This window comes from Elgaria multicarinata, chromosome 4, assembly GCF_023053635.1.
Source record: "Elgaria multicarinata webbii isolate HBS135686 ecotype San Diego chromosome 4, rElgMul1.1.pri, whole genome shotgun sequence".
In the NCBI taxonomy this organism is placed as follows: Eukaryota; Metazoa; Chordata; class Lepidosauria; order Squamata; family Anguidae; genus Elgaria; species Elgaria multicarinata.
This window is the reverse complement of record NC_086174.1, coordinates 26,313,060-26,337,984: the sequence shown is the minus strand read 5'-3', so window position 1 is coordinate 26,337,984 and position 24,925 is coordinate 26,313,060. Positions and strand designations below refer to the sequence as shown.

The window sequence follows — 24,925 nt, the reverse complement described above, 5'->3', positions numbered from 1 at the left end:
ACAAAATGAACTTCTAACATTTCTTATGAATGTTAATTACCCTGTCATTTCATGTTTATTAGCTTTTCTTCACAGTGATAAAGGACTTCTAGACATGGGCCAGATCTACACTACTGCTTTAAAGTGCTTCATAACAGTTATAAAGCGCTTTAACTGCTTTAAAGCACTATAAAACTGTTATAAAGCGCTTTAAAGCAGTAGTGTAGATCTGGCCTTGGTCTCTGACAGGATGAAGAATATCTTTTGAGTTCCTAGAGCTCTGAAAATCCAGGCACAGGCAGAAATTAGAAGTTTGACTAAATCATTTTAAAGTCCATGTCTTGCTACAAGGAGAGCCTCCCATCCACTAATCATCCACAGATCACACCCATCTGTTATGAAAAGAGGGCAGATGTACCACAGGAAATAAATGGGTCTTCATGAGCAAAGAAGGCAAAGCAAGCCACACTCGCTTCAGATGTAACTGAGCCGCTCCACAAACTGCAGTTTGAGTGTGCGTTGCAATTTGAGTTGTGACTTCATGGAGTTCCTTCCCTTTCATCTTCCTCTCATGCACCTAACTGCAGAAGAGAGTTTTGAATTTGTTAGAGTGCAGTTTCCCAGGAAGTCTGAACTGAGAACCTGGCTTAGGAGTTGCCTATAAATCAGGCTTCTCATTCATGCATGCTCAGTAAAACAATGGTTCAGTGGCCCTATTAAATCTGAACTGGGCCATTTAAGGTAAAAGCGTAAGCACCTTTCTCAAGTTGCTAATTAGCTTGAATGTCCAATGTGAATGAAACCTGCCTGGTAAGTCCTCCAGAGGAAATGTATTTTGGGCAGTTCCACATCTTATTCACATAGACAACTCAGAGTAAAAAAACAGTACATTTATGCAAAAGAACAACAGTAGGCCAGAGACGTGTTCCTGGAATATGATCATTACAATATCTGTTTCCTAAATTGCTGGGAAGTGAAGCTGATGTGTTCTAACAATTCCTGGAGCAGATCCACATTTCTAAAGGGGAAAAACTGTTGGAGTAACCATATAATATTCATATTTTTCATATTAACCTGATTGTTTATTATTGGTTCAACCTTTGCTTTGCACTCAGGTGTCTCTCTGTCTTCAATGACCTCAGAAGGTGACTATGCTATTCCTCCTGATGCCTACTCAACTGACACAGATTACTCAGAACCAGAACAGAAATTGCCTAAAACCTGCTCATCATCTAGTGATAATGGGAAAAATGTGAGTATGGTACAATCTCATTTATTCCAAGGTCTGTACTAGCACAAAAGCCTTTGATTCCTTGGGCTATATTTGTACTAGTGTTGCCCAAATATAGCCCAAGTATTACTACTTAATACTACCTCTTTTTTCTCCTCATGAAATGCTCTTCACAATCTCTCTATAAATGATTCCTTTAGTGGATAGCAGGCTGCTTGGAGATTTTTGGTATTTGAAAGGGGTGTAGCAGAGGCAGGAACCAAACAAAACTAGCTCTATGCAATGAAGACTTATCCCCATTTGCAGAGCTATCCAGATTCCCCCCCCCCCAAGGTTTGTGTAAGATGGAGGGATACATTAATAAGATTTCAAAATAGCTGGGAGTTTTACAAGGTCATACTGGCTGAACGGGCATTAAATGGCAAATACAGCTAAGTGTAATTAAGTGTAGCGATGAGCATTGGGACAAAAATTTTAAAAAAATCTTACCACAGACTTATGGGGTCTGAATTGACAGTTACTTGCCAGGAAAAGGATCTTAGATTGTGGTGGGTAGCTTAGTGAAAATAAATACAGCAGCTGTGAAAAATAGAATTCCATGTTGGGCATCATTAGGATAGAGTTCAGCAATAAAATTGCCAATTGTAATGCCTTCATACAAATCTGTGGTGTGACAACACTTAGAATATTGTGTAATGTTCTGGTCACCACACCTCAGAAAGGATATTGTAAAGTTGGAAAAGGTGCAGAAAAAGAAACAGAAATGATCAGGGGCCTGGAGAGACTCCTATATGAGGAAAAGTTATGGGGGCTTTTTGGTTAAGAAAAAAGTAGAGTAACGGGAGACATAATAGATGTGGGTAAAATTATAAAATTATGCATGGTTGGGGAAAAGAACCCATCTTGACCACCACCAACACTCCCAGAATAGCTGTTTTTATAAGGATACTATGTTTTTATGCTTTTTATGTTTTCAAACTCTGTATATTTGTTTTAAAGATTACTGTTTTTAACTTTTGTAAACCGCCCAGAGAGCTTCAGCTATGGGGCGGTATATAAATGCAGTAAATAAATAAAATAAATAAAACATCCCATGCCTAGTTGTCATGGCCTTGTCTTTGCACCTTACCTGAAGAAAGTGGACCCTTTCCACCTGAATCGGCATCAGGTGCCCAAGCAAAGCTTCTCTGCGTTAGAGCCAGCCCTGTTCTCACAGATCCCAACGGGCCATATTTACTAATAACCTCAGAGCTTGGATAGGATGTTTCTCCATTCAGGAGACTGATAAGCCTCCCTGTCTTAGCTACACATCTTGTAGAATTTACCTATGAAGAGGGAGTATGGTGAGTAGGGAGCCAACGGAGAGCAGGGGTTTTGAGGAGTCACTAACACTCACCACTCCATGGTCATAGATATGTTTAACTTGAACTTTTCCTCCACCACCCAAAGAAATACAGTACCTGAGCAGTGGAGGCTTGTTTATAAGGCGTTTGAGGAGGCAGAAAGATAAGAAGAGAAGAGAGAGGCTAAACTGAGAGGAGGAGATGCAGCTGTGTTTGTGCTACCAGAGGTATTTTCCGTGTGATGTGATGTGGGCTCCTGTCCCTGAGCAGTGAGGCTTTCCCATGGATTTGGCTTGCTAATTCACACAACCTCATCAATATGGCTTGCTAATAAATCTAGTTTCCAACTACAACAAGGCAGTTCTCCATAGCTAAAGGAAAGAAAAAAGCCACAATTTCCCTTTAACATTGTTTAAATTTCTTTTAAAATATAGGAGCCACTAGAAAAATCTGGATATTTGTTAAAAATGGGTGGTAAAGTAAAGACTTGGAAACGACGGTGGTTTGTACTCAAAGGGGGTGAATTGCTTTACTACAAATCTCCGGTAAGCAGATTTGTCTCTTTACTGTATGAGTGTAGCTGTCTTGATGACTGTGAATGGATGTATATTTCTTTTTAAAGTTCATTGTTTTTAACCTTTGTAAACTTCCCAGAGAGCTTCGGCTATGGGGCGGTATATAAATGTAATAAATATTAATAATATCAGAGGCCATTTATTATTTGGTTGGGGACCTAAGGAAAGAATAATATCGTTCTTTGATGTTTGGAAATTTCTCCCATTTCCAAGACCTTTTAGCAAAACTGGATGCAGCTTTAGGGAATCTGATGCAGGATCAGAAGTTTTGCTGCTTGTTTTAGAAATCTGCTTGCTCCCAATAGACTCCATTGGTACATTTGTAAATAAAACATTTTATGACACCATGGTTTGATGCTCTCTTATGATCCAATGGGAATCAATCCTTATATAGTTATTTCTGGACTAATTGCCCTTCAGAAAAGTAAGGTGAATGTAGGAGAGTTATTCTTGTCTACCTGTGTAATTTTTCTCTTTTCTTCTTTTTCTGTGTGTGTTGAGTCACTGCCTGTGTTTGGGTGATCATATCTTGGCTTCTTATGCATGAGACTTTCTTGGTCAGCACACAGTAGAGCCCACAAGAATGGGTTAACTTTGGGCTGGGCTTGCCTAGGGAGAGGTGAGGAGACACGGGGCAGCCTGGAGGTTCCCGAAGCGCCAGGCACATCAGTGGGAACCTGATGCAACTGAGCTGTCAGCATTCCTTGCCTCTGCCACAGCTCCTCAGGAGGAGGCAGGCAGAACAGGACTCTGTCCCTTGCTGCTACTGCCTGTCCATACTGAGGAAGCCATCGCAACTCACTGGTGGAGTCAAGCATGTCACTTAGTTATGAGGAAAGGAACCCACATGCAGGAAATCTCTCTGCATCACTCAGGCAAATTCTGGCAGCTAATTTGGAAATGGTCTCTTTCTCCCCAATACTGTCCTCACAGATGTGCTCAAGTGTAGCCAACCCAAGGTAACTACTGCTGAAGGTCAGCAAGAATGTGCTGTGGTTTTTCCAGGGGACACCCTATCACAGCCTGCAGTTCTCTTCCCAAGTTTTTTATCAAAAAAATAAAGAGTTTGACTCTCACAAACCATCTGCGCGCTAGTACTTTATTGCTCAGTATCATACTTTTCTGGCTTTTCCGTGGGCTCCTGGAAAAGCCAAGCATGAGGCCAACCATGAGTCTATTGGACTTGCTCCCAGATGCACCCCTGCCACTCGCCTACCCGTCGACCTGCAGGACTTACCTGAGGCTTCCGCGCACGCCAGCAAGCTGCCCTGCCTCCTCTCTAGTCTTGCCCCTTGCAGCTGCTGCCCCCCTCCCCACATGCCCACCCACCCGTGAGATTTTAAGGAAAAGGGGTGGCTTAAACTGGATGTTCATAGGTCTCTCCAAATATAAGATGTACTAAAGAGATCAGATAGCCTGTTTGTCTTCTTTAAATCATGGGCTCAGGGTAGAAAAGTGTCCGGGGGATAATCAGCAGCTGGGTATGGTTATCAGTATCAGGGTTGCTTACTGCCAAGTGGCATAACAGCTCATTCTGTTCAGGCAGCAGCCACGTTGGCAGAGTTTGACACTCAGGTCCCTCTGGAGGATATTTGTAAAGCAGCTACTTGGGCAAAGCCTTCCATCTTTGCCCACCACTATAGGATTAATAAATATGCTTTGGCAGATGCATCCTTCAGACATCAGTTGTTACAAAGGGTGTTGTAAACTTTGCTCTCCCACCCTATTCTTGGGATGGTGCTATTAGACATCTCATTACTGTTGGCTCCATCCTCTGCTGACAGAAAACATAAAGTCAAACTTACTGTGAAGCGTTCTTCTGGTCAGCAAAAGATGGACCCATCAATCCCTTCCTTGGCTCAGGTTTGATCTGGTTTGTATATCTGGGTGAATGGACGTTAGCATATCATGTTTGTGCAGTCCACCACTAGGGACATAGGATATCTTATGATTCTTTCTTTTCTTTCTTTAATCTCTTTGGTCTAGTTTTCTGGGCAAGTTGCCTTTATTTTGGGTTATGTCTAGAGTGACTTTATCTATTCACATTTTTTCTCATGCAAGTTTTTTAAAAAGACATACAGCTGAAGTCAACTCCTGCGATTGAGCAAATTTCTCCTCTCATGGTGGGATGTGCATCTGTATTTTAGTGCTGCCTTCTCATGAAGGAGAGGAATTAACCCATTCCCGCTGGGTCCACCCTGCACTGACCAAAAGGACATTTCATGATAACTCAAATTTCCCATTTGTCCATGCGTGCAGCCAATTCTCTCCTCCTTTGTAGTGTGTCTCAATGAAACTAAATCAACTTCAAAACATAGTTTAAGAACCTGTTTTTTTCCAAAGCTGCAATCATAGTTTCCTCATTTGGATGAAATGGGAAAGTATAGCGAATTGGAGACTTCCACATTTCATTGATACACTGCGAAGGGAAGAGAGAAGGGGCTACAAACATGGGCCAAAGGCTTGTAAATAATTTCTGCCTATTAAGCCAAGGTATGGTTGTCTGAATGCCTGTCTCTCAGCCTAACCTATTTCACAAGGTAGTTGTAAGAGTAAAACAAGTGGGGGAGTGAAGGACTATGCATGCCACCTTGAGCTACTTTGAGGAAGGATGGAGTATAAATGGAATAAATAAATAAATAAATAAAGGCCTAAAACATTTAATATATCTGTAATCAGTCAAATCAGTCATTTAAATGGATACTGTTGTTTTTATACTGTTTTTATGTGTGTGTGTGTGTGTGTGTGTGTGTGTGTGTGTGGTTTTAAATTGTATACTTTTAATGTTTACTATTTTTAAATGTTGTAAACCGCCCAGAGAGCTTCAGCTGTGGGGCGGTATATAAATGTAATTAAATAAATAAATAAATAAATATATTGAAATAGCTATATCGAAATGCTGTCATTCAATGAGATTCATCAGCTCCAACATCTCTTATAATAATCAATCTATGAGGTCATAAGAACAAAATTAAAGGTTGGTGCCAGTTCATGGATAATCCAATCCTAAATGTGTAACACTGCTAATGACATTCTTTACTGTATGTGAATAATCCTTGGTCTCATTTCTCCCCTATAGAGTGATGTAATACGAAAACCCCAAGGCCAAATTGAACTAAGTGCATCCAGCCGTATTGTGAGAGGTGATGGAAAACAGACAGTTCAGGTGCTTCCTTAACTAACTGTATTTGAATGAAGATGGCCTTCTCTCTCCATTTCAAAAGAAACACTTACCATGAAAAATGAATTTTTATTTGTCTTACTCAGTGACATTTCAATAGAACTCATGCATTTTGTTGTATGTGGTCATAGAAGATTTAGACTGCTATGATGATTAACTCAGATTGATGTCTGCTCACTATTTTGGTTACTAGTTTGAGTCTCATCAAATTTGATGGACAATAGAATGGAAGGGAAGCAAAGCTCTAAAGTCTTTTCCTCAAAACCATTTCAGTATAAAGCCATGGGATTATTGCAATATGAAGCAATGATCCTTTTCCCCAAATCTGCTCCTGCCCCTTGTCATACTGAACTGGAGAGAGGACCCAGTTCACAAGATCAAACAATCCATAGTTTGTTAACCATGGGTTGTGAGCACATGGGATCGAGAGAGCATGCTGATTCTTTCCTGCTTCCGTTTTCAATTAACAACCCATGGTTTGTTATTGGCATAACTCTGGGCTGTTTAATTGAGAAACAACCCCAGAGTTTCCGTGTTCGAATGTCATGAAAGCTTAATTGAAAGGAGAAGTAGTGAGCAGTCAGGAAGTAGTGCACTTGCTTGCTCCCGTGCACACCCCACCAATTCTTGGGTTAAACAACTCAGGAATTGGCTGTGGCATGCGAAACAGGTCATGGGGGAATGCAAAGCCTTCTGAATCTGAGGCCTTAGCTAGACCTAAGGTTTATCCTGGTATTGTCCCGGGGTCATCCCTGTTCATGTAAATGACGCACAGGATATCTCGGGAGCAGGCAGGGACGACCCCAGGACGATCCCGGGATAAACTTTAGGTCTAGCTAAGGCCAGACTCTAAATGTCTTCGAAAGTGAATTAGGAGGCTCGTGTTCAGTAGGAAGTTTAAATTACTTCTGATACACATTACTAATTGAAATTAAACAGTACTTTAAGAATTTACTTTGAGAATTTTGAAATACCTACTGATAGTTTGTATTTGTAAATTATTTATTTATTATTACATCTGTTTATTTATTACAATTCCATACTGCCCAGAATTATTGGTTCAGTTGAAATACTTAATAGCTTTCTCATTTACGCCAAGTGAAACCAGCTTAACTTCAGATTGTATTTATTACATACGTAACTATAGGTATGAGTAGTATGTGGCTAGGAGAAGGATATATATTACTGCAATTCACTGTTTATTTATTTATTTATTTATTTATTTAAGGATTTTTATGCCGCCATTCAGCCAAAAAAGGCTCTCACAGCGGCTTACAAAAGTATTTCTTAACAGTCCCTGCCCACAGGCTTACAATCTCAATAACATAATCTGTTATGTCTTCTATCCCTTTACAGTTGACAACTGAAAAACGGACTTATTACTTGACTGCAGATTCCCCAAACATCTTAGAAGAATGGATCAAAGTACTGCAGAATGTCCTTAAAGTGCAAGCTGCAAGCCCACTTTTCATTCAACCCGATGTCAAACCAGCCATGAAAGGTTTGCTTACTAAGGTAGAGATCCTTACTCTCCAGCCCAGTTTTACTTCTTCTACGTTTGCTTTTGTAAATTAGCCATTCTGTCTTAGGAGATAAATTAGAGATGGTGGTGGATTTTAGAATTGATATCAAGTTTCAAGTATATTAATAGTCTGAAAATCTTTTAAAAATGGAGGGATTGAGAATATGAACTTCCTATTAAATTTGATCCTAGCTCAGTATTGGGCAAAAGGTGGAATAATAATAATAATAATAATAATAATAATAAGAAGAAGAAGAAGAAGAAGAAGAAGAAGAAGAAGAAGAAGAAGTAGTAGTAGTAGTAGTAGTAGTAGTAGTTTGCCACTATCAGCCAGCAGCATCCCTCAAACTTACTCTTGCTGGTGGAGGGATTACTGCAGACAGCAAAGGCCTTGCAGGATTTCCTACCAGGGTGCATGAGATCTGTTGTTTCCTATGCCTCTTGTGAGCTTCCATAGGAACTGGGGTGGTGGTGGTGGTGGGGTGTTTACTGGTGGTGAAGGCTGGATTGGCATGATCCCAAAGGTTAGTTTTTTTCTGTTATATCTTGGAAAAGCTTGGAATACTCCCTGGCTTTTTCGGAGAATTATTGGGGCCAAAGTAGACATGACGTTTAATGCATCTTTGTATTTTTAAAGTGCAGATAACATTAACTGGGGGAACTGATAATTATCAGGATCACAGTAGGCCTGGATTAATCCTTTTGTTCCTTGCTGCAAGCCTGAGGAAAAGCGCTGTTTAGAAACTGCTATCTGCTTTGGCACCAATATTTTACTTAATCACTAAAGTTGTCCTCCTTAGCAAATGCTGGAAGATAGCTAATGCTGGAAGATAGCTAATATAATGGCAGTTTTGGGTAAAGATCTATGAAGCTCCTTGGACTATAAAAACTACTTTGTGTCCCAGACATATTCATTACTGAAAATTAGAATTTTAAGCATTTTTTAAAAAGAAAGCCTTATTGAGGAACTCACCAACTTTTTAGATGTATCTGAAGATGTGAACTAACATGTAGATGTGGATGATATTGAATCTAGATATCAATTTAATTCCCTGGTTTTAGTGTCTTCTAACATATCTGTTCCTAAAAATGGTCCACTGTGTACTTAAAATACAGTACGATTAAGGAGTACCTTGGTTCTTCTTCGTGGTCTCTATGCATCACACATATGGGCTTTGCGCCTGCGCAGAGACCAGACCGGAACCTTCTATAGCTGAGTGGAACGTTTTTGGCGGGAACCCCTCCCCCACGCTACCGTGCATGTCCATGGGGTTCCCGCCCTTACCTCAGTTCTTCTTCGTCCGCCATTGTGCACAGACCTGTTTAACCGAACCTCTAGCGTTTTTCTTATTAACTTTATTTTCTCTTTTACGATCTTCTTCGTTTTTCGATCTTTTTCTAAGACTCTTCTTACTACTTTTCTTATTTTAAAAAAAAAAAAAATATATATATATATATATATATATTGTAGATATTTTTCCTCAGCGACTTCGGTCGCGTGAGGCCTGTATGGCAGCTGAAGCCCCGTTTACGAAGTGTGTGAAGTGTGGGGCCAAGCTTCCACCTATTGACGGACACTCCCTCTTTGTCCTTTGTTTGTGCTAAGGCCATATCGTTGAGGCCTGCCATCATTGCATGTCGTTTACAAAACAAACGAGGAAAAGCAGAGCTGACGACTTCCCTCCATCTTGGGGGGAAAAAGCTCTCAGAGCCACGGAGGCTCCTACTATGGATAAAACGGCAGTCAGTAAGTCCGTTACCGACAAAACGGCAGCCAGTAAGACCGTTGATGACCGTTGCACTGAGGTGCCTGAGAATTCCAGAGCGGCTAATAGGGCTCAGATACCCCTAACGCCTGGACGGTCACTGGTGAGTTCCGCGGCCAGGAAAATCTCCAAAAAGGCCCGGACTCCCAATCTTCGACGATCGACAAAACGGCAGCCAGTAAGTCCGTTGATGACCGTTGCACTGAGGTGCCTGAATATTCCAGAGCGGCTAATAGGGCTCAGATACCCCTAACGCCTGGACGGTCACTGGTGAGTTCCGCGGCCAGGAAAATCTCCAAAAAGGCCCGGACTCCCAATCTTCGACGATTGACAAAACGGCAGCCAGTAAGTCCGTTGATGACCGTTGCACTGAGGTGCCTGAATATTCCAGAGCGGCTAATAGGGCTCAGATACCCCTAACGCCTGGACGGTCACTGGTGAGTTCCGCGGCCAGGAAAATCTCCAAAAAGGCCCGGACTCCCAATCTTCGACGATCGACAAAACGGCAGCCAGTAAGTCCGTTGATGACCGTTGCACTGAGGTGCCTGAATATTCCAGAGCGGCTAATAGGGCTCAGATACCCCTAACGCCTGGACGGTCACTGGCGAGTTCCGCGGCCAGGAAAATCTCCAAAAAAGGCCCGGACTCCCAAATTTTCTTCGGAAATGGAGCGGCGGAACCGGCTAGGAGTCACTCTACTCCTCCTGCCATACCGACCGCTTCGATACCGAGGCCTCCCTCGGTATCGAGATTCCAGCCGCTACCGATGGCTACGGTACCGACACCCTCCCAGTCTATCGGAGGGTGAGTTGCGGGATTCGGTTTCAGCGGCCTCTTTCCGAGAGCCTACCAGGCCGTGAGAGGTTCAGGGACTAATCCCTCTACCGCCTTCACCAAGGCACATTCCAAGGCGTCAAGGGGAAGGAGCTTCTCAATACTCTTATCCCCAATCAGTATGTGGCGACTATGAATGGGATCGATATCGCCCACTTCCAGGGTGACCACCAGTACCCTCAAGAAGAGTATTATGCGCACCCTTCGTTGCATCATCTACCGCTGCCTCCACCGCCCGCCCACCAATGTCCACGGTGTCGACGCCTCGACACCGTACACAGCCATCGGCATCGACTGCCGCGGTTACCACGATACCGACGGAGCATGTAGACCTCCAGGTGGTTACAGTATCCTTGCCTGAAGAAAATTATTCATCGGATTCTGAATTGGGGTTGTCGGCTACTCCATCGATGCCTTCACCATAAGATGAGGTTCATGACAACGACCCTTCTTCCCCTTCCGACGATATGGTCAGATCTTCTGACCATATGCTTAGAATGCCTCAGGCATTAGGACTGGTGATCCAGCACCACATGCTTTAAAGCAAATGGCTCAATTATTTTGGAAAACACCGGCTATGACTCAAGCCACATCGTAAAGGCTAGAGACCCTCTATCGAGTCTAAGAAGAAAATGTACAGTTTCTGGTCCAACATCCCAAACCTAATTCGATCGTAGGGAGTCGGCTCAAGGCCGCTCACAGAAGGCACATTCTGCACCCGTGGACAGAGAGGGCAGAAAGTTGGACCTTACGGGCCGGAGGATTTACTCCTCTGCTTCTTTGGGCATCAGCCTACGAGGCTACCATGGCACGATATCAGCTCTTCCTCTGGGAGAAAATAGGATCACTATGTGAACATCTCCCAGAGGACAAAAAAGAGCGGGCATGAGTCTTCCAAAGTGAAGCTTCAGCCATAGCCAGGCAGCAAGTGTCGACAGCGCGACACCAAGTTGACTGCCATTCCAAGTCGATGATGGGACCCGTGTCCTTGAGGAGACATGCTTGGCTCCGTTCCGCTAATCTGGCTCATGACACCAAAGCCAGGATTGAGAACATGCCTTACGATGGCGAGGGCTTGTTTAATAGCAAGACGGACAAGACCTTGGACTCTATATACAAGGCTTGCACAATAGCCAAGAAAATAAGTTTCTCTGCTCAGCCTGCCCAATACAAGCTGAGACGGTGAACAAGACCGCCTGCTCAACAACAACAGCAGCGGCCCTACTATCAAAGCCAACAGAGGTAGCAACAACAACAACTCCAGAGTAAGCGGCCATATCAGTCTACATTTCAACAAGACAAGCGTCAGCCTGACTTCACCAAGAAGCAGCGAGTTTGACTTCTTTGTCCCACGTCCACCTCCCTTTCCCCATTACCATCAATGGCAGTCAATAACATCAGACTCCTGCGTGCTCACTATCATCAACTCGGGGTATGCCATCGAGCTCGATGTCCTTCCTCCTTCTTCGGGGGTGAAAGTAACGGCGCCATCCCTTCCTCTGCTTCCGGAGGTACAGACCTCTGCTATCGAAGAGAGCCATCTCTCCCGTACCCGCAGAGGAACTCAACCAGGGTTTTTTCTCGCGCTACTTCACGGTCCCGAAGAAATATGAGGTCTTCGGCCGATCATGGACTTAAAGCAGTTAAACAAATTCATCATTCCAAGGAAGTTCCGTATGACAACGGTTACTTTTATTCTGCAGCTCCTACACTTGGACGATTGGCTTCTGGTAGCGGACAGCAGTTGCACGCTCCAGAACGACATTTCAACCACCCTCAACCTGTTGGACTTGTTGGGTTTGTGGGTCAACGAGGAGAAATCCATCTTGACCCCACATCAGAAGCTCGACTTTATAGGGGTAACCCTATCGTCTCGAGATGGGAGAGCATACCTGCCCTCGACTAGAGTGAGCACCCTTCAAGATTTATCCATCGCTACTGAGAGCCGCCGAAAGGTTTCGGCATGGACAATTCAGAGGCTATTAGGCTTGATGCAGTCATCAGGTTTGCAAGACTTAGAATGAGAATATTGCAAGCCTGGGTTTTAAGAACTTTCGATCTTCGAAACACTCCTTCGGTAACGATCACGACGGATACATCGTTGATCGGATGGGGAGCACACTGCGACTCCCTCACAACTTAGGGCCGTTGGCCTCTTTCCCAGAAGGAACATCATATCTACCACCTAGAACTGCTAGCGGTGGAGAATGCAATAAGAACTTTTTCACAATTGATCGAGGGCTGAATCGTCCTGATCGCAACAGACAACACCACAGTAGTGGCGTACATCAACAGACAAGGTGGGACAAAGTCTCATCCTCTGAATCGATCGGCACTCAGGATTTGGAACTGGTGCATAAAGAGAAATACTCACCTGACGGTGACCCATGTAGCGGGCAATGAAAACGTCATCGCGGACGCCCTCAGCAGGTCTTTCCACGTCGACCACGAATGGGAGCTCGATACCGAAGTAAGAGACGTTCTCTTTCGGTACTGGAGCCTCCCTGCTGTCGATGTCTTCGCTACCGAAGAAAACGCAGCTTGTTCCAGGTTCTGCAGCAGAGCAGGAAGAGGAAAGCACTCGCTAGGAGATGCTTTCACCAGAACCTGGAAAGGAAATCTTCTTTACATCTTTCCTCTGTTTTCCACTGTTGACGAAGGTGCTGGCCAAAATCCAGTCGGACAGGTCGGACTGCATCCTTATCACACCGTGGTGGCCTCGACAGACGTGGTTCTCCACGCCCTTCGACTGTCGGACGGGAATTACATCAGATTCCCGCCGATACCGACACTGTTGTCTCGACACCAGGGCAGGGTTCGACACGCAAACCCGTCGACCCTCAAGATGATGGCATGGAGGATATCATCCACTCCTCCTCTCGTATCAAAGATTTATCTGTAGACCATATATTTTTGGCATCACTAAAGCCTTCAGCAAGAAAATCTTATGCGGCAAAGTGGCAAAGATTTCAAACTTTTGCCTTGGAAAACGATCAAGCACCTGAATCTTGCCCTTTAGCGTTAATCCTCAAATACCTACTGACACTTTATCAGCAGGGACTCGAACTCACTTCCATCAGAGTTCACTTAGCAGCTATTACGTCTTTCATCGAGGCATGATTGGGTTTTACACCTTTTGTGCATTCAACATCGAGGAGATTTTAAAAGGGCTTAAAAATATGGTACCGACAGTAAAGAGTATCGTTCCACCATGGAGCCTATTAGTGGTGTTACAGGCATTGACAAAGAAGCCCTTCGAGCCCATGGCCTTATCTGACCTTAGGCTTCTAACATTCAATACTGTCTTTGTAGTAGCCATCACTTTTGCTAGACGTGCAAGTGAGCTTAGAGCTCTCAAGATAGTTGCTCCTTACACTATCTTTCACAAAGATAAGGTTGTGTTACGCACAGACCCTGCCTTCTTGCCTAAGGTAGTGTCAACTTTTCATCTGTCCCAATATATCACTCTACCAGCTTTCTTTCCGAATCCTACATCACCTGTAGAGTCTGCTTTACATACACTTGATGTAAGGAGAACTCTTGCCTTTTACAAGGCTAGGACAGGGAATTTAAAAAAAAAAAAAAAAAAAAAAAAAAAAAACAACAACAACAACAACAACAAAAACAACAACAAAGCAATTGTTTATTTGTTATGGGGAGCCTTATAAGGGACTCCCTGTTTCATGCCGGCGTCTGTCACGCTGGATTGTAGAGACAATTGAACTTGCCTACTCTATCTCTAAACTAGAGCTGGTGAAACCTGTGACAGCTCATTCTACCAGAGCCGTCGCAACATCTGTGGCTTTCGGCAGAGGTGTTCCTTTGACAGAAGTTTGTAGAGCTGCAACGTGGTCCACTCCATCCACGTTTGTTAGGCACTACAGTTTGGGCACCCATGCGAGGCAGGACTGCTCATTTGAAGGACAGTGCTCTCGGAGATCTTCAGATGATGCACCAACCCACCTCCAAATATATGTCAGCTTGCTACTCGCCCATATGTGTGATGCATAGAGACCACGAAGAAGAAATGCAGGTTGCTTACCTGTAACTGTAGTTCTTCGAGTGGTCATCTATGCATTCACACAACCCACCCACCATCCCCACTTGGTGGTGTGAGACTTATAAATGACACAGTTATATGTGGAATGTACTTTATTTTATTTACACTCATGTTTATGGGGGCACAATGTCGGACTCCTGTAAACTGAGGTAAGGGCGGGAACCCCATGGACATGCACGGTAGCGTGGGGGAGGGGTTCCCGCCAAAAACGTTCCACTCAGCTATAGAAGGTTCCGGTCTGGTCTCTGCGCAGGCGCAAAGCCCATATGTGTGAATGCATAGATGACCACTCGAAGAACTACAGTTACAGGTAAGCAACCTGCATTTCCTACTATGTACAAACTCGGCATCCTTTAATTTACTTAGGTAAAACATGGATATTCCAAGAGAGTGTGGTGTATGCTGGTTGGGAAAACTTTGTATTATTTCCGCAGTCAAGAAGATAAGGTATGTTCTTTGACCTAAGGAGGAATTAGAATTGAATTGACACTTAATTTACTGCAGAAAGGATGCAAGGAATTGACACAGTCTGTATCTCATTCCATGATCTGTTACTATTGAATGCTGCATTTGTGATTTTCTATGTTGTACTTTAGAGACTGTTATTCACTAGAGCTGATTGAGACAAAAGTCTTGTAATGGTGACCTGCCCAGCCATTCTTCCATCTCTCCAACCATTCTTCTATCTCTCATCATTCGAGATTGAGGTCTTTCCTCCATCTTTTCTAAAAAGGTGCTGAAAATGCACCATTTCTCCTCTATGATCAATCACTATTTTTACCTGAGTGGCATCTATCTGTCTATCTGCTAACATTTGCTTCATCTGGCTACTTTACAGTACTATCTGCCCTGCTTTTCAGCACTTTGCCTCTAATTAACTTTGGTGTGAGTGGTTACACAGAGGTAATGTCATAAATTCAGAATTTATTATGGGAAAATCATAATCCAAATTTGAAACTGTAATTCTGGCTGGAAAAAGAAGTCACAGATAGGAAATGTGAAAAATTGTTACCCTGACAGTGGCAACAGCAGTACTAAGCTGGATATATAACTATAAATGCAGCCCAGTTTCTTGAGCTTAGTATAGATAATGCAGACAATAACTTGCACACATTACAAAATGCCTTCAGTAGACCCTTTAAAAAATAATTTGCTTTCTTCTTATGATGGGATCTCTAAGGTTGGAATTAAATTATAGTAGATGTGGGCTGTTGTTTCAGGGGCAGCAGCACAGCTCCTCTGTCTCCTCACTTGCTGATAACATCTGGTAAAATAAAGTATGTGAACTTGCGTCACTGCACTCTAACTATCCACATTCCACTGAGTTGGCTGAAAGTGACTAGAGGAAGGAAAGTAGGGCATGATGACATGATATCATGTGTTTTGTTTTACCAGTTGTGGGCTGCTATTTTGGTGGTGATCACGCATCTCCTGTGCTGTCTAGTTTTGCCCTGACTTCCCATTCCTTGCAGCAGTTTAGGCCACAGTTCTTGGAGCAGCATTGCGCTGCATTCAGCAAACATGGTTTATTTATTTATTTATTTATTTATTTATTACATTTATATACCGCTCCATAGCCGAAGCTCTCTGGGTGGTTTACAAAAGTTAAAAACAGTAAACATTAAGAATATAAAAAATTTAAAACCATCAAAAACAACAGTATAAAAACAACAGTATCCATTTAAACAACAGTTCTGGGGGCCGTTAAAAAAAAACCTTAGCGTTGTTAAATGCTATTAAATGCCTGGAAGAAGAGAAATGTCTTGACCTGGCGCCTGAAAGAGAACAGTGTTGGCACCAGGTGAGCCTCATCAGGAAGATCATTCCACAGTCGGGGGGCCACCACCGAAAAGGCCCTCTTTTGAGGATTATAGACGTGGGCAACTCGGACATAGATGTATTGTTCTCATCCACATTATCAAAGAAACAACCATATTTGAGCTTATTCCATTAGCAAAACCCTGATCATGATCATATTAATTTGAACGTTAGTATCACTGATTTGACTTATAAATAAAGTTTGCGATCTCAAAATTAAAACCATGCTTTTTTATCAGTTTTTCTTGATGCAAACTAATATGAATGTTTCATTCTTGACCTTAGCTATTGTCTTTACTTCTAGTTTCCTTTGGGACAGATAAAGCTTTGGGAGGCTAAAGTTGAAGAAGTTGATCGGTCCTGTGATTCAGATGAAGATTATGAGGCTAGTGGCCGTAGCCTGTTATCAACACATTATACTGTTGTCATCCATCCTAAAGAACAAGGACCCACTTATCTTCTTATAGGATCCAAACATGAGAAGGTAACAGATGTATAATGTCCCCATGTTTTTGCAACGTAGTAAACTGAGAAAAATGTGTATTGAAGGGAACACTAAGTGGCATTGGATTAGTTCAGACATAACTCTAAACTTTAGTATTACGGCAATGAGCAAGAGTGAGCCTTGAGCTCATGCACTTTTCCCTTCCTCTTCTGGCATGGCTGCAAGAAGTAGTTCAGGAATGTTTACGCCCATTTTAGATTAACCACAGTTTAACACGTCATCTGAATCCGGACAAGGTGTGGCTAATCTTAAATGTGGCTGGATGAAACAAAACAGCTTCAAATCATAGCTTATGAAGGTGGTTTGTTTCAAGTAACCATAATTAAGTTTAAACCACAATTTAGGGTTTGGATGACATGCAGATATTCTAAAACAAAAGCATACGCTTCCAGTCTCCTTGCAGCCACACTGGAGAAGGAAAGGCGTGGGGAGCGCATGAGTCCAGGAGGAGGCTAGGCTCATTCTTGGTTTAGTGTTACATCCAAACACCATCACAGGAGAGAGTATAATCTTGTTAAAATAATCTTCAAGCAAGTTCAAACATTTTTTAGAATTTGTTTGGGTTGTTCGCTAACTCTGGGATTACAATTATTATTATTATTATTATTATTATTATTATTATTATTATTATTTATTTATATAGCACCATCAGTGTACATGGTGCTGTACAGAGTAAAACAGTAAATAGCAAGACCCTGCCGCATAGGCTTACAATCTAATAAAATCATAGTAAAACAATAAGGAGGGGAAGAGAATGCAAACAGGTACAGGGTAGGGTAAGCAGGCACAGGGTAGGGAAAAACTAACAGTAGAAAGTAACAGTAGAAGTCTGCACAACATCAAGTTTTAAAAGCTTTAGGAAAAAGTATATAAAAGTTGTTTATAGATACATACGACAGGAATTTGGGGTTAATTAAGCCATGGGTTATTGTGTCATCTGGCAGGAGTTTTTTAAACCCACAATGGCTTATTTGGCCTAAATAACCCACTCAGATAACCCACAGTCTACAGAGTGGGTTACTTAACCCATCTTGAGTGAATGTGTCGTGTGGTGGTCATGGTGGGTTATTTTAGCTGGCTACAGAGCTGTGCAGCAAGAGCAGTCAAAGCATTTGTTGCTCTGCTTACTGATTAGGAGCCAAGCCAGCAAGGTTGGTTCCAATTCTGCAAACCCCGAAGGTGTGATAGGCATCTCCCTCTTTTTGGTGCTTCTCGGATTTTCACTGCTTTCACAGTTAGCACTGGGTTTTCATAGTGCATCGTGGCCTCCTTTGTAGAGCAAGCAGGTATGAGGTTTGGTCTTGATCCTGCAAACCCCCAAGGTTTTCTAGCCACTTCCCCCTTTTGAAGGCTCAAGGGATTTTTGCTCCTCTTGAGTAAATGTACAGGGATTTGATGGTGGATCAGGTGCCTCCCAACTACGAGAGACTTTGTGTGCGGTTTGGTCCCGATCCTACACATTCCTGAAGTTTTCTAGGCATCTCTGCGTTTTGGGGGCACTTGGGATTTTTCTCCTCTGCCTTCACAACACCAGGTTGTCGCCACCTCCCTCCACAACCCCCTACTTTCCCTATTCCCGGGGCATCATTGAATAATCCTGACACCAAGGAGGGAGCACAGGGTTTCTGGGTGGCCATGTGGGTCCGGAGCCGCCACCCCCCTTTCCCTGGTGGAAGGTGATCAATTGCTGGTCACCTTCCACCAGGCTCTGCCCCTGGGATGGCCCCAGATTGGCCGCAGAGCAACATTACATGGTGGAAGTGCCTTGTTGATGTCACTCCCTTTGAAAAAGTTGGGGTAAATTCCCAACATTTTCAGAACACAGCATCATGGGGAAGCCCAGCAGTGGCTGAAAACCTGTTCCTCCGTCATGTGTAGACAGCCCCTAGGAAAGGTTGAGTGTGGAGTTTGGTCCCGATTCTGCAAAGCCACTAGTTTTCTAGCCACTTCCCCATTTGGGGGGCACTTGGGATTTTTGCTCCTCCGGAGTAAATGCACGAAGATTTGATGGTGGATTGGGTGCCTCCTGACTGGTTGAGGCTCTGTATGAACTTTTGTCCCAATCCTGCAAACTCCCAGCACAGTTAAACAGCACCACTGATTGGATGGGAGCACCTCAACAGGGCAGGGAGGCGAGTCAAATTACACAGAGTAGCTTATTTGTCTGATAGTGTGAGGAATAACAGTAGCTTATTATCATGGCTTAAAGTGACGTCCAAACTCAGCTAATGAGTTTCTAAGGCTGTGTCTGCAATGTAAAAAAAATAGTTTCTCTTTTCTGCTGCACATTTGCCTTTAGATGGCTGCTTAGGCCCACGCTCCTCTATTTAATACATGGTTCTTTTCTCTTCTTCTTTTTCTTTTTTTACTGCTGTGTTCACACACACCACAGGTTACATAGTGACAATTAGGCTACTGTTCACAGTCGGCCAGTTCACACGATCACTGTGGGTTAAATAAGGGTTTAAACCATTGCGTGTGCTTGGCACCATTTGCCTAATCACCTGCCTAAGCATGGCTTGTTATGCTGTCTTGTTGGAGGGGGAAACAACCCTCTGTTTTGAATAACACAGCAAGCCAGTGATTAGGCAAATGGCACCTAGCATGGTTGGTTTGACCCACGGTGATTATGCAAACCCGGTCAGTATATTTTCTATCACTCAATTTTGTATTTTCCTCATCACTAGCAATGTGCCTGGGTTTGCAGTTGTCCAACAAACAAATTGTTTGCAAAACAGGTGATTGACAGCACAATGCTGTGCATCTCTTCTCAGATGTAAGTCCCATTAGGTTCAATGGGGTTACTCCTAGCTAAGTGTATATAAGATTGCAAGGTTATCTTGATATACATGTTATCTTTTGTATAATAGGAATGAGCAAAGTCAGCTGAGGGTTAGCTAGTGGAAAGCCCAGGACAGCAACCATATTAAATGGTGGCCACATTTTAGGATTAACTGACAGATTGTTTTGTTTTATACTTTATTGTGGTGAATTTTAACCCCTCTTCAAGTTAAGTGTTTATTGTATGGTCTCTAAATTACTGTACATACCCATGGTATTCATCATGTGGGTGTTCCTTCTAAAAGTAAAACAAAGGGAGATTTTAAGAAATACTTCGTTTAAGTAGGGATGTAGTATATTTTAACTATTTTTTTAATATAAAACTTCTGTTTAAAAGTACATTGATCCACAATTGTTTGTGTAATTTTTGTTTAAGTCTGACTGTTCCTGTTAATTAATAAAAGTTAAATTTATAAAATGTTTTATTTCCTAGGACACTTGGCTCTATCACCTGACAGTTGCTGCTGGAAGCACAAATATAAATGTTGGGACAGAATTTGAACAGCTTGTATGCAAATTGTTAAATATTGAAGGGGAACCCAGTAAGTTAATGTCTTTTATTGTAAAATACTAATTCCTTTTTATCAGAATGTATAGTTTTCCTAAACCTAGCATGTTTTAATTATATGCAAGCAACCTAATTAGCTGCTATTCTAAGCATGCCTTTTTTTAAAAAAAAATCACAAATACAGACTCCTCTTGCTTATTCAGAGCTACTATTAAATCCTTGGCTATTGCAAGGGGAAACATCAGCGTGAACCACTGTACATAGATAGTGCCAATATATGGTGGCAGCGTGATTGTGACAACACTTTTCTAGCTGTGGTAATCACAATAATTATGGTATGCTGTAGCCAAACCATTTCTAAAAACAGACTAATTTTTCAATTGTCTCCAATGTTTTGTTGCTGTTTATTAACTTCTTATACAACATATACTGCTGTTACTTAGTAATCTGATAGATATGGTTAATTTAGACCATAAAATCAATATGATAGGGTGACCATGTGAAAGGGAGGACAGGATTCCTGCATCTTTAACAGTTGCATGGAAAAGGGAATTTCAGCAGGTATCAATTGTATGCAGCTTTAACTGTTGTTATGAAAAGGGAATTTCACCAGGTACTGCATGCATACAAATGACACCTGCTGAAATTCCCTTTTCTATACAACTGTTAAAGATACAGGAGCCCTGTCTTCCTTTCCATATGATCACCCCACAATATGACAGTCTTAAATTGTTCAAATGTATACACGATATATCTCTGTGGACAGCTCTGCAGAAATATGAACTTCAAGCCTCTGAATGTACAAAGTAGCTCATGTTTTTTAGGGCAAGATCAGGAGCATTGGACTATTCCTTTTGAATGAAATCATGATATAAGGGACTTCATCAAAATCTTTGTTTTAGTTTGCACATATCCCGATTTGGCTTTATTTAAAAATGCATTTCAACTTACCTGCCATAGTTAGACATGATAGAAAATCTGTGCCCTAATTAACTCATCAAAGCTTTAAACTCTTGACACTGTCAGTAGCATCGTGATTTTACTAGACGGGAACACAGCAGGGGCATATTAACATTTCTCAAAAAGACAGCGATAGTTCTGCCCTTGAAAGTCTGTAATAGTACACATTGAAGCCTCCTACTATTTAACATTCTAAGTAATCAGTGTGTACTTTATTTGGGTTTTTACCATTCCCAAGAAATAAAATAGCATTTAGGAAGCATTGCTGCTTTCCTAGAATAGTACTTTTTAAATGGTTACACATGCTCTAATTGTTATACATGTTACAATGCTACGAGGAAAGAGTACAGTGGAAAATGTGAAATCAGTCCTGCTGGATTTAGCATATTTGTGATCCTGCAGGATTCTTTGTGCAAATATTGGTGTAAAAATAAATCCATATAGCTCACCTTATGTGAAATATATCCTTTTCCAAGATAGTTATATATACCAGTGTTTTCTTACGCTATAGAGAAAATGTTCTCCTCTTCTTTTGTATTCACCTGTTAGAAGTGTAGAATGATTTCCCCCCCCCCCAGTGTCATTAAAATGGAATATTACATTAATAAAATGACTGATAGTATTTTAAAGGCTGATTTTTTACCTTTTAATGGAATAGAGTGGCTTCTTCCAACCTGGTGCCATCCAGCTGTTTAGTCTACATGAGCCATTCAACATGGGTCGTTTCTACACCTGCCTTTTTCCCCGGGATTGTCCCGGGATCATACCTGTGCATCTAAATGACACGCAGGGGATCCCAGGAGCAGGCAGGGACGATCCCTCCTTTTGTTTGGGATAATCTTTAGGTGTAGAAAGGGCTGTGGACAATTTCTCAGGGATGATGAGAGTCGTAATCCAGAATATCTGAAGGGTATCAAAGACTCAAAGAATAGTAGAATTGGAAGGGGCCTATAAGGCCATTGAGTCTAACCCACTGCTCAATGTAGGAATCTACCTTAAAGCTTACCTGACAGATGACTGTCCAGCAGCATCTTGAATGCATCTAGTGTGGGAGAGCCCATGACCTCCCTAGGCAATTGGTTTCATGAGCACAGGGGCTTATGAGTACCCAGGGCGCAACCCATAGAATTCCACCCTAACTTTTTTAATATTTAAAATTTAACTATTACATTTTTACATTGCCCTGTAGCTGAAATTTTCTGGGCAATTCACAATCAAAACCATAGAATACAGCAGATCAAAATATAATATCAAGCTTTAATTTTTTTAAAAAATACCACATAAAATCAAAATAAACTCAGCATCAGTTACAGCCCAGGGAAAGCCTGTGTGAAAAGATGTGTTTTCAGGAGGCACTTAAAGTATGTTACATTTTCCGCCTCCCAAGCCGCATGAGGGAGTTTTTCCAGAGGGTGGAAAAACAAAGAAGGCCCACCATCAAGGTTCTTCATGGTAAAATGCCATTCATTTTCAAATGACCAGCAATGCCTCATATATCTTTATCTATTTTAGGGTGACCATAGTTTGGAAACCAAAAAGGAGGACAACATGTCCGTCCTCCAAGGGGGCGTGCCCACCAACATGTCCAGCCCCCAAGGGTTCCATGTTGGAGAAGGCGGGAATTGAGCATTGAGACACATTATTTCTGTGCTCCATGATAGGAATTGTTGGCTTGCTGTTGCCCTTTGTGTTCAGTTCAAGATGCTAGTTTACAAGATCCATAAATTTTGGCTAGCTTCAGTGACACTCTTTTTTTTCCTTCCAGCTTCTCAGATTTGGAGACATCCTACTCTTTGCCACAGCAAAGATGGAATTACATCTCCTCTTACAACCCTCCCATCTGAAGCTCTGCAAACGGAAGCTATAAAATTATTTAAGGTAAACCATTTTTGTAATTTTTTCTTTGTTAATTAATGATAATGACTTCTTTGGAAATGGTTTTGCCCCTTTAATATATTTTATTTGAAATGGTGCAGAATTACACTGTATCCTATGCACGTCTACTCAAGTAAATTTCATTACGCTAAACTGAGCATTTCTCTTGTGCATATAAACAGTACATCAGGTGGGTCTTCGTCGCCATCTAGTGGTCCAGGCAAAATCGCTGCTCCAATTAAAGCGTTTAAGAGCCCTTCCCTCCTTTATCAATCAGTTTTGTGATTTTGCCTCACTGAAGAACCTCTCTGGGTTCTTCTGACTCAGACTTGTTTGGAGAAGGCTTTGCTGTCTTACCTCTCCCCCTGATGCAGCTGGGTGGAAGAACCTCTGGTTGGGGACAAAGGAGATGTGGCATGAGCTGCCAGCCAGCAGAATAAACAAGCAGCGAAGAACTGACTGCCTCCTGTCTATGTAGCAGTCAGCCATTTCCAAAGTTGATCAGGTTTTGTTCTTACAAGTGTTGTCCTTAGAAGTGTAGTGGTTTCTTAATATGTTTTGCAACTTAAATTGATAATCTGCTCCTCCAAAATAGGATTTATTTAAACTTAAAATCCAAAGCTGAATTATTATTATTATTATTATTATTATTATTATTATTATTATCATCATCATCATCATCATCATCATCATCTTTTTGCAGACTTGCCAGTTGTTTATAAATGCTGCAGTGGACTCCCCTGCCATTGACTATCACGTGTCTTTGGCCCAAAGTGCTTTACAAGTCTGTCTCACACATCCAGAGCTTCAGAATGAAATCTGTTGCCAGTTAGTTAAGCAGACAAGAAGACGGCAGCCACCTAATCAGATCGGACCTGTTCAGGTACTAACCACTTCGAGCAAAGTATGTTACACCTATATTGAAGGACTGACAATAAGTTTCCACCACCATAGTAGTATGTACTATGGGAAATCAGAAGACGACAATGTAGGCACTGTATTGTTGCTTTCAGTAGAATAATGGGAACAGACATAATTAAAATGCAAATGAATAGGACTTGGGTCTTATTAATTTTCAAGAAGCCAAAAAAGGAGGGGAGTTGAAGTGTCAAAATGATGCTTGAAGTGAAGCATTGTTATCTTACAATTCACCTCCTCCATGGAAATAGTACTACAAGTATTATGGTTACTGAATATTATAATCATATCTTCACATTAAAATATGTACATTACACCAAATATAAAAACTGCATATAGATCCACAATCTTAAAAACACTGAAACAACACAATAATAAAGATAATTCTAAATAAATAAACCCTCTCCCCATTCTCTAAACTCCCTAGTGTTAATTGAAGCATGCCATCTAAGATCCAATGTTGGTATTATTCTGCACACTCCATTATAAATAAAGCACACAGGTAACTTTGCAAAGGCTGAAATCATATAGTTGCAGACTTCTTTATATTACCACAGTCTAAAGTGAGAAGCTAATGGAAAAACTATTCTATAGTAATTTTGAACTATAGAGATAATTAATCTGACTCTGAAAACTACATGGGATATTCTCATCCATAGCACACTTCCATTTGTACAAAACTGATACAGTTGGAAAATTACTTTTTATTGTGGTTATTAACATTATTAAATACTAAAAGATGGCTTGTTAGCTGACATTACGCCAGAGTTCTCTGCTTCAGATCTAAAAGGAAACTCTGATTTAATACAAGCCACAAACAAAACACTGAAGCAGTGCACAAGCAGAAGAGTATTAGGCCCCGATGCTCAATCCCGTCTTCACAAGTGATGAAAAAGGCAAGTTGCTTTCTTAATGTCTTGTGACATTTCATTTGGTCTGAATAAAACTACTGTTGTGGTTGTTCTTTCTAATGGACCAATATGGCTTCTTGCAATTTTTGTATACGTTA

The 24,925-nt window shown here is 41.8% G+C and overlaps 1 protein-coding gene across 2 annotated transcripts in view; it reads left to right on the top strand.

Moving 5' to 3' along the window:
- The window catches only part of PLEKHH2 (pleckstrin homology, MyTH4 and FERM domain containing H2), an 81,757-nt gene that overhangs the window by 39,233 nt on the left and 17,599 nt on the right, over positions 1 to 24,925 (top strand). For both annotated transcript variants that reach the window (XM_063123986.1, XM_063123987.1), the window contains exons 12-20: positions 1,095 to 1,231; positions 2,988 to 3,098; positions 6,208 to 6,294; positions 7,666 to 7,824; positions 14,858 to 14,938; positions 16,614 to 16,793; positions 20,089 to 20,197; positions 22,889 to 23,001; positions 23,702 to 23,881. In XM_063123986.1, the coding sequence (XP_062980056.1) occupies positions 1,095 to 1,231; positions 2,988 to 3,098; positions 6,208 to 6,294; positions 7,666 to 7,824; positions 14,858 to 14,938; positions 16,614 to 16,793; positions 20,089 to 20,197; positions 22,889 to 23,001; positions 23,702 to 23,881 (1,157 nt within the window). The remainder of the gene's footprint in view (positions 1 to 1,094; positions 1,232 to 2,987; positions 3,099 to 6,207; positions 6,295 to 7,665; positions 7,825 to 14,857; positions 14,939 to 16,613; positions 16,794 to 20,088; positions 20,198 to 22,888; positions 23,002 to 23,701; positions 23,882 to 24,925) is intronic.